Below are 10,114 nucleotides of genomic sequence, written 5' to 3'. Positions count from 1 at the left end.
GACCTTGCGCTTGCCAGGCAGGCGCTTTTGCCGCTGAGCTAAATCCCCAGCCCCTAATGTGCATTTAGGTTGCTGAGGTTGGAACAATGAGCCACATGGGGGGCGCAGAGAACAAAACCATAACTCATTCCTTAGACTATAATAAACCCAGAAAGCTCAAACGTTTAAATGTAAGCATGAAGCCATCAACTGCTACACTAAATCATAGAATAATAATTATTTAAATTGGAAGGCAACGCTAACTGCCTTTTTTGTTTGTTTTTGTTGTTTTTGTTTTTTAGGTTTTTTGGGGGTTTTTGTTTTTGTTTTTTGTTTTTTTTTGGTCTTTTTGAGGCAGGGTCTTGCTCTGCAGTTCAGCTGGCCTTGATCTCACTTTGTAGCCTAGGTTGGTCGCGAACTCATAACCATTCTCTTGCCTCAGCCTCCCAAGTGCTGGGATTACAGGTGTGCTCCACCACACCTGGCTTGTTTTGTTTTTTGAGACAGAGTCTTACTATGTAATCCAGGATGGCTTTGAACTCACCGTGATCCTCCTGCCCCAGCCTCCCCAGTGCAGCGATGACAGGCTGCACCACCGCCCAGCTTTGATTGCCTTTGTTACTGATTATACAATCATACACTTAACTCCACTACAGTGTGGTGTGTGTGCACGCGGTGTGCTCTGCTGCTGAGCCACATCTCAGCCCCTACACTTAACCGTAGACAATTTAACAAACATAAAAACATTAAAAGCGAAAGCACCCCTTAATACTAGCACTCAGAGAAAATACCCTTTGATATGTACGTTGCTGCCTAAGCTTCTGACCTTTCAAGGCGCTTCTCTGCTTTCGTAGGCCACATCTATGAATTTGGAGTCCTAGTCTAAAGGCAGTGTGCAATACAGCAGAGCGCCAGCAGGGGGCAGAGCCACCCGCAGAGTGGGCGCCGCCGCGGGCCTGAAGTCCGCGCGAGGGTGCGGAGCCGCAGCCGGAGCCCGAGCCACTCCCCGAGGCTCGGCGGGCGACGTTGGGGGCGCGGGCGGCTCGCACTGCAGCGCCGAGGTGCGACGTGCCTGCCCGGTGCGTTCCTCTTTCTCGCCGTCTCAGCTCTCTTTCCCGCTTGTCCCCCACTGGCGTGCGGACGTTTAAACTGCCGCTTCAGAAAACGTTTGCGCAGCATCTGCACGGTCACTTCGCGATGGGCGGGAGCCCCGCGCCCTCGTCCCGCCCCGAGCGCGCCGTCTCCCCCTCCCCGCTCTCCCGCGCCCCTCCCGCTCCATCTTCCCTCCGCGTCTGGAGAATGGGTTTGCACTTGGGCGGCTGGGGAGAGGAGGGAAGGAGCACTGGCCCGGACCCCTTCGGTGCTGGGACCTTGGTCCCCGTGCCCCGTCCCTCCCGCTCCTCTTCCGGGGCGGCAGCGAGGAAGATGAAGGCTGCACCCAGGGTCAAGGGCCAAACTGCCCCGACGTCCAGTCTCCCGCCATAAAGAGGGGCAGATGGGAGTGGCGGGGATTCCTGCTCAGTCCGCAGAGTTCCCGTCCCGGGGCTGGGCCTCCCGCTTAGGAGAGGACGAGTACCTCAGAGCTGGGGGGGCCAGACCTGCGGGCCACAGGCACCAGCTCCTGAGGGGCCCAGCCCTCCTGGCACTCTTGCCCCGTGCCACCGTGGACCTGAACAGCAAGGTCAGGCAGGTTCTTCATCGGTGGCCCCTTTGAAGAGATTTGCTTCTGGTAACATCGAGCGGAGGTGAGAACTTGGTCTCAGCAGGTAACCAGGGGTCCCCAACTACACTCAGCCCCGCCCCCACAGCCATCTACTTTCTGTGCTAGTGGATTTGCCCGTCCTGGGTGTTGCACGAAAGCAGAATAATATACAGCATATGGCCTTTTATGTCTATCTGACTTCTGTTTAGTTTTGTTTTGTTTTGCTTTGACAGGGTTTCCTTGTGTAGTCCAGGCTGGCCTTGAACTCCTTATGTAACTGAGTGTGGCCTTGAACTCCTTCCTTCCTTCCTTCCTTCTTTCCTTCCTTCCTTCCTTCCTTCTTTCCTTCCTTCCTTACTTCCTTCTTTCCTTCCTTCCTTCCTTCCTTCCTTCCCAGTACTGGGGATTGAACCCAGGGCCTTCACACTGAGCTACATTCTCAATCCTTATTTCATTTTTATTTTGAGACTGGATCTAAGTTACTAAGTTGCCAAGACAATGCTTGAACTTTGGATTGTCCTGCCTCAGCCTCCCAGCACACTGGAATTACAGCAGTGCAACACGAAGTCCAACCCTATTTTTATTTATTTATTTAGGCAGTGCTGGTAATTGAATCCAGGGCCTCATTTTACCACAGAATTATGTTCTTAGCCTAACACCATTTTTAAAGACTAGATATTAGTCCATTATATACTTACATTATAATTTCAGTAGTCTTTCTCCTGTTGTAGGATGTTACAGTTCTTTCCAGTTTTTCCTTTTTTTTTAAATTTTGAGACAGGGAGTTGGTTGTGGTGGCGCATGCCTGTAATCCCAGCACCCAGGAGGCTGAGGCAGGAGGATCTTTTTGAGTTAAAGACCAGCCTAGGTTACAAAGTGAGCTCAAGGCCAGCCTGAACTGCATAGTGAGACCTTGTCTCAAAAAAAAAAAAAAAAAAATTTTTTTTTTTGAGACACGGGCTCACTACATAGTTCTGTAGTTCAGGGTGGCCTGGAACTTACTATTTATCCCCAAGCCAGCCTCAGACTCACAGCAGTCCTCCTGCTTCAGCTTCCTAGGTGCTGGGATTACAGATGTGCACTATCATGCCCAGATTTTTCCATTTTATTTTTATTTATTTTATTAGTACATGTTTGCCAACCTCTTTCTTTTGATTGGTGAATTGAGACCATTCACATTGATGGTTATAACTGATAGGTATTGACTTATCCTTGTCATTTCATTATTTTCTTATTGTTGGTTCCCTTTCTTTCCCTTCTGTTTAATTGCTTGCCTTGGATTCTTCCTATTGGGATTCTTTGAATTGTTGTCTTTGTTGTGTCTTACTAAAATATCCTTCAGAAGTTTTTGGAGTGCTGGTTTGGTTGTCATGAATTTCTTCAGGTGTTCTTTAACATGGAAGTATCTTATTTCTCCATCAGTTTTGAAAGATAATTTTTGCAGCGTTGGAGGCTGTTTTTTTTAGGGCTTGAAATACTTCATACTCTCCTGGATTTAAGTGTTTATGTTGGGAAGTCTTCTGTGATTTTAATAGGTTTTCCTTTATAGGTGATTTCTTTCTTTTCTCTGACAGCTTAAGTGGGTGGCTTTTGATTTTTTTCCACCTCAATGCCCCCAGATTTGCCTTAGGTGAGCTGGGGGTGTTGGGTTGCATCTCTCTTCCATGTTTTCTCATTTTCTATATTTTTCTGTTAATTTATTTTCTATGTTGAGGCTTGTAAATTGCTTATGGTAGGTAGTGTTACTACTACTATCAAAACCTCTTAAGGCAATGGCGACTTATCAAAGATGTCTTCTGGGCATAGCTGGCTTTTGGCCTTTGAGTCTGTCCCCGAATCCTGCCTTTTCTGTTTATTAGGAATGAAAGGTTGCAGCCTGTTTGCCCTACCACCCAGTTCTTTGGTACTGGACTGTAGTATTACTTATGATCCCCATATAATTTAGGTATTGGCATACAAGGACGATTGATTGATCACAACTACGTCACCTTGGTTAAATAGTACTATCAGTAATAGAGCATCAAGCACAGCCTGGAAAATGAGAAACTGTGATAACTAATTATTTGCCACCTTTAACTCTAGGTATGAGACTTATATAACAAAATCTAAGGCAAGTCAGAAAATTATGTATAATTAATATCCACTCAATATAGCAATTCTACCCTAAGGGGAGAAAATTCACAAGGAGGAAAAACTGGAGAAATGAAAGAAGGAAGAGATAAGAAGCAAGCTTAAAGGACTAAGGAAAATTCCCCTGACCTCAGGAAACTGGTAAAGAAGACAGGAGAGGATGAAAGAAGAACAAAACAAAAAGGAGAACAAAACAAACAAAAAAATCTAAAAACAAATCTAAAATCTAAAAAATCTAAAAACAAAAAAATCTAAAAACAGTATAGTATACACACACACACACACACACACACACACACACAAAACAAGTAGTCACCACAAAAAAGGGACACAGCAGCCACCACAGCCATCTATCACCTTAATTCTGACACCCACTGCTGCTCCCTGCTGCCCTTCCTGTCTCAGCGGAAGCTTCTCCCTGTCCTGCCACCTCGCTGCTCTGTCCTTGTCACTGCCTTCTTCCCCCAGTGGATCTGGTGGGAGTAGCATTCCCTGACCTAAGCTGGCAGAAGCCTGGCAACCCAGCCAGTGTCCGTGGGCTATTCACCAAAAGACAACATCCTGTCTTTGTCGGATGTAATGAGTAGACAGTTGGCTAAAGAACTGCAGTTAGAAGAAACTGCTGCTTTTCCTGAAGTTGCCATTGTTGAAGGACCATTTATTTTGGGGGCCAAACGCTGACACTTCCAGTGACCCGATACTGGCTCAGATGCTGCAGCTGAGGCGTGAAGAAAAAAAAATTCAACGGCAACAGCAAAGTTTCCATTTCCTTTGAAAATTACCCAAAAGTGCATCCTTTTGAAGACAGCGACAACTCTGAAGACAAGGTTGACTGGCAGGATACTCTCCATGACCCCTACAAGCCAGCAAAGCCAGTTTCCACTCTCATAAAGGGTCTTTATTGGAAAAGGAAAAGACATCAGGACCAGACACGATGAAGCGGTGTGCGGGAGAAAGAATACAGCAAGAATGGAAAATTTTGCACCTGGGTTTCAGGTAGGAGATGGAATTGGAATGGACTTAAAACTATCAAATCATGTTCTCAATGCTTTCAAACAACACGCCTACTCCGAAGAATGCCAGAGTGCCTGCCTGTACGAAAATAAAGAGCACTCCACTGCAGAAAAAGTGTCTTTTGTTTTTGAGACAGGGTCTCACTACATAGTGCAAGCTGGCCTTGAACTCATTTATGTAGTCCGCGCTGGCCTTGAACTCACAGTGATCCTCCTGCCTCAGCCTCCCCAGTGCTGGGATTACAGGTGTGCACCACTATGCCTGAGTATTTCCATGTATTATTTTCTCATACTGGCCTTTATTTCCACCCTTCTGAATGTGTGTGAGACCTCATTAAACTCCAAATTCCTTAAGGCCTCTTCCTCTTTTACAGTCTCACACACCCCAGGGACAAACCCGAAGTCCTAGTACCCCTCTGAAAGCTTCCAGGGGCCCTGGACTGGGTCAGATGCTTCTCCTCTTACCCCAAAGCACTGTGTCCTCACCTTCATCACTGAGAAATGTATATGCCTGGAAACATGTCCATATCCCCAAAGACTAGAAGGCCTGACAGAAAGGACCAGGGATCGACCTTTACATACCACTACTCCCTGGTCTATAGGGGATCCTCAGTACCTGTTTTCTTAATGTGTGAGGCTTGGTGGACCAGGGAGCTGAAGGTCCTAGGCCAGATTAGAAATTGAGTCTGTATCAGTCAGTGCTTACTAGAGAAACAGATTTAATGCAAGATATACAAATATGTAAGAATTTACAAGGAAAAAAAAAAAAGAATTTACAAGATTGGTTAACAGTGGCTACCCACAGAGTTAGGTTTGGAAGAGTGCAAAAGGTCTGTCTGAGTGCTGGAGATCTGAAGGAGCCAGGCGAAGGCCTGGAATTCACTGTAGTGTCCCATTTGAATCTGTATCAGGAGGTTGAAGGGTCAATGGTGTAAGCCAGATGACGCCCAAGAAGGTGACAACAAGAGCTTCTCTGAAGAAACAGAAGGAAGCCTTCTTCATTTTCCTTTTATACCATTTAGACAGCAGCCCTACTGGTTGCTGTCACGCCCAGTAAAACCCAGCAAATCTTCCAGTAAATCTCAGCCACACCCAGAACTATGCTGTTCCAATTTAGTTGAATGTTTCTTACTTAAATTGACACAATCAACTCACTATCAAAGATTTACACGGCTTAGTTTTTGGAGCAGTCTGCAGTGTACCATACAGAAATTCTGGGTTGGCAAGGCCTTTGGAATGACATCATTTAGGAGCTTCCAATCTTCTTTATTACATATAATACTATACACACATCAGATAAAAGGGATAGGAGAGATAGGGGTGGAAATTGAAAGTATCTACAGAATATTCTCAGTGGTTCCTGAAACGCATAAAACTCAAGTTTATAAAAATAATCGAACCAGTCCAATACTTTAATTTTACAAATCAGAGAAAAGGTACTCTTGATCATGAGAAATGGTTTGTTCAAGGTCACACGCATGGCAAAGTGGGAAAAGAATCAGATCTGACTTCATTCACCCCTCTTGGATCCTGCTTTCAAGTACTTGAGGCATCCCACGTGCCTTCAGCAAGCGTCTAAAATCCCAGCGATCAAGATCCAGAGTGAGCATATTTTAAAGGTAAAAAATTTTACGAGGGTGAAGGGGTGAGCGACGCTGAGCCGATTGAACAGAGACTTTTCTGCGTGGTAGTCTGTAGGGGGCGTTAAGCGAACAGAAACACCGATTGGAAGGCAAGATGAGGGCACGCTTCGGTTTTGGTGTTCCCGGACGCTAGAAGCCGGGGAGCAGCTCCTGTCGCTGACTTCCTCGCAGTGGCTTCTTTCCCTGCCTGCATCACAGACCCTCAGCTCCCAGCAAGTCCAGTGCCTCCGCCGTGCGTGGTCTGGGATTCTGCACCTGGGGTCTATGTTGTCCTGTCTCTCCTGGGCTGCGCGTGACGTAGTCAGCCTTGTGTCCCCAGCACCAAGAGGGGAGGTTCTGACACGAATGGTGGGTCAGAAAGTGTTCATTGAACCTACCAACTCTCCAGTCTCCTAAATAACTGTTCCTGAAGGCTGAGCGTTAATCCCCATAAATCACCGCAGAGGTGCCCCTCCTCCTCTGCTCCCCACAAACAGCTCAGGCCAGTCCCGACCCTTCCCTGTTTTTCCCTTCCTCGTGCTGATGTCGGAATCAGCGCATCATAGGATCCGAAGCTGCTCTCGGCCTTCTCAGGGGGCTGGGTAGGACGGAGTCCTCCGGCGGCTCAGGGATTGAGGGGAAAAAGCCAGGGAATGCCCTCGAAACCTCAGGAAAGACACTTTCCAAGGGGCGGTTCCTTATGGCAACCATGCCGCCGGCCCGCATTAGCCAAGATCTCTTGGGAGGACTAAGATTTGAGCTCCCGCCGGCGTCTCTATGGTTTCAGTCGGCTAGGAAGCCCGGCACGGCGTTTCCGGGAAGATGGCGGCGCACATGTCAGGTGTGCCACATGCTTCCGCGCAGAGGACTCCGCAGTGACGGTAAGAGGCTCTCTTCCCCTGAGCTCAGAATCAAATGTGAGGGCAGGAGAGTAGTTTTACCCTAGTCACACTGTAGTAAAAGAGCTGGAACTTAGACCTTAACAGGACGCATAGGGAAAGTGCAGCCGGCTTTCTGACAGTTGTAAGAGTGTAGCTGTGGGGGGCTGGGGATTTAGCTCAGCGGCACAGTACCTGCCTGGCAAGTGCAAGGTCATGAGTTCGATCCCCGGTACCGGAAAAACAAACAAACAAAAAAGAGCGTAGCTGTGGACCGCCTCTGAAAACTCAGATAGACGGGGAGGAGACAGTGCCTCCAAAGTGTGCTTGGAGCCTTCACAAAGACTGTTGCACAGCATGAAGGACCTCGTTACTTCTGTCCTGTATTCCACGACAGCCCTTTAAAGCGATTCTCGCCCGTCATTCATTTCAACAAGTAACAACTGAACATATGCTCAGTTTCCTTCGCCGCTTGAACTGTCAGGGGCTGTGGAATAACATTTGTCTCCCGACTTCTGGGGCATGTCGCTTTGAATTATTATGACGGGATAAAGTAAGCAAAAAGCACAAAGAGATTTAAGAGATTGGGGAGTGTAGTGATTAGGAACACCAGTTCTGGACTGCATGAATACCGAGCCTCGGGCCCTCCTTGCTATTTGACTTGTTCAGTTAAACCTCTCAGTGCCTGCTTCCTCATTTGGAAATTATGGGCAAGAACACCTCCTAATAGTGTTGGTGGCAGAACTGAGATAATCTGTGTGCAGCAATTAACAACAGCCTGCTACTGAGTAACGTTCAATAAGTGGTATATGGGATGGAACTCAGTATTTGTCTTTACATTGAGCTACATCCTCAGCCCTTTTTAAAAATTTTATTTTTTAGATAGTTAGTACCCAGGCGGGTACTCTTATCTTGAAATCCTCATGCCGCCTCCCGGCATGGTGGTACCTGTAATCCCAGCACTAGGGAGGCTGGGGCAGGAGGATCACCACGAGGTTGAGGCCAGCCTGCACTACTGAGACCCTGTCTCAGAAACCCCCCCAAAACCCTTGTGCCTTAGCTTTCCATAGTGCTGGGCTTACACACATGTGCCACATTCCCGGTTTAAATATGATTACTTGTACTATTGTAATCTAGGGATGGATAAATCAGAGATGACTTCTCGAAGGAGGCAGTTTTGAGGTGGCCTCTAAGGCCTCAGGGTTTGAATTTTGTCTTACTGTATCAAGAAGCAGGATGAGCCATTTCTTCAGTCGGTGCTTTATGTTGGAGCTCTCAATGGGCCTGGGATATAGCTCAGTGGCACAAACGCCTGCCTGGCAAGCGCAAGGTCCTGAGTTCAATTCCCAGAACCAAAAAAAAGAAAGAATCTCAAAGCCCGGTGTGAAAGTACACACCAGTAAGTGGTACCTCAGTTCACAAATTTAAGAGCCGGGGCTATAGCTCAGCGGCACAAGCACCTGCCTGGCAAGCACAGGTCCTGAGTTCAGTTCCCGGTACAAAAAAAACAACAACAAAAAAGAACACACATATGTTTGAGCTCTCAAGGTGTCAGCTTTTTAGGTTATCATCCTTCACCAAAGACATGGAAACAGAGGTATGAGGATCTGACTTTGCCTTTGTACCTAACAAGACTGCTCACCCTTCTGAAACCTAGTACATAATCTCTTCGAGGAGTGACTGTAATGGTGCTTTTTTTGGTTTTTGTTTTTTAGACAGGGCTCACTATGTAGTCCAAGATGGCCTCAAACTTGAAGCGATCCTACTGTCTCAGCCTCCCAGTGCTGGGATTACAGGCGTGTACCACCATGCCCAGCTTTTTTTTTTTTTTTTAATAGGATCCGTACCAAACCTTAAACTCAGGAAAATTTTACCCTTCCTAGTTGACTTTTTGGGAGGCCACAGTAGTCCCATTAGTCAGCTTTAACAACTGTCAGCAATTCGTATGATAAATAAATGTCCACAGATCTTAGCACGTTAACTATTGTGAATCAAGTCAACACTAGTAGTTTTAGTTTTGAATATCTTGTGATAACTCATCTTAACAATTTCAGAGGTGAATTTAGTGTATAAATTGTATAATGCTATTCTGGGTCCAAAAGGAGGAACATGGGAATTACTGTAAAGAAACATCACTGTTTGGTGATGCAATCTAGGACTACTTTGCAGTCAGGTAATCTGGACTCATTACAGTTCCATCTTTTACTAGCTGTATATCCTCAGGCAGGAAACCCAGGCCTTGTTTTCCTCATGTGTAAAATAAGGACGATACCTATCTCAAAGGACTAAGATTAAATGAGATGACAGTATGTATAATCTACCTGTTATGCATTAAATGCTCATTAAGAGTGCCCCTCCTAAACAGGGCAGTTTCAAAAGGGGAAGTTGCAACAAGAGTGAAATCAGCAGCAATGTGGGAGAAATGTGTAGCACCCACACAAAGAGGAGTGCAAGTGCTGACACATGGGCACAAGATGGAAGCTCTCCTTAATATCATTATCTTATATTCTGGCTAAGAAACACCTTGTAGCTTTGTTTCTACAGGGCAGTAGACTGTGGGAGATGTTATCATGCAGCGGTAACAAATGTGACATCTACAGACAAGCTGCCTGGTTTGAATTCTACACACATTAGCTGTGTGACTGTGAGCCAGCCATCTAACCTCTTTAAGCCTCAGTTTCCTCATCTGTAAAGCAGAGTGATTATAACACTTTTTTTTTCTTCTGTCTTTTTGAGACAGGGTCTCGCTATGCAGTTCAGGCTGGCCTTGAGCTCACTTTGTAGCCCAGG

General features: G+C 46.4%; 1 protein-coding gene across 2 annotated transcripts in view; it reads left to right on the top strand.

The window, feature by feature from the left end:
* The first annotated feature begins 5,546 nt into the window (after positions 1-5,546).
* Positions 5,547-10,114, top strand: part of Gpatch4 (G patch domain containing 4) — a 9,907-nt gene continuing 5,339 nt past the window's right edge. The window contains exon 1 of one of the 2 annotated variants that reach the window (XM_005411685.2): positions 5,547-7,327. In XM_005411685.2, the coding sequence (XP_005411742.1) occupies positions 7,147-7,327 (181 nt within the window). In that variant the 5' untranslated portion in view covers positions 5,547-7,146. The remainder of the gene's footprint in view (positions 7,328-10,114) is intronic. The other variant, XM_005411687.2, reaches the window with a different exon arrangement.

The sequence above is a fragment of the Chinchilla lanigera genome, unplaced genomic scaffold (genome assembly GCF_000276665.1).
Source record: "Chinchilla lanigera isolate Chin_1 unplaced genomic scaffold, ChiLan1.0 scaffold00144, whole genome shotgun sequence".
In the NCBI taxonomy this organism is placed as follows: domain Eukaryota; kingdom Metazoa; phylum Chordata; class Mammalia; order Rodentia; family Chinchillidae; genus Chinchilla; species Chinchilla lanigera.
This window is presented reverse-complemented; position numbering and strand designations above follow the sequence as displayed.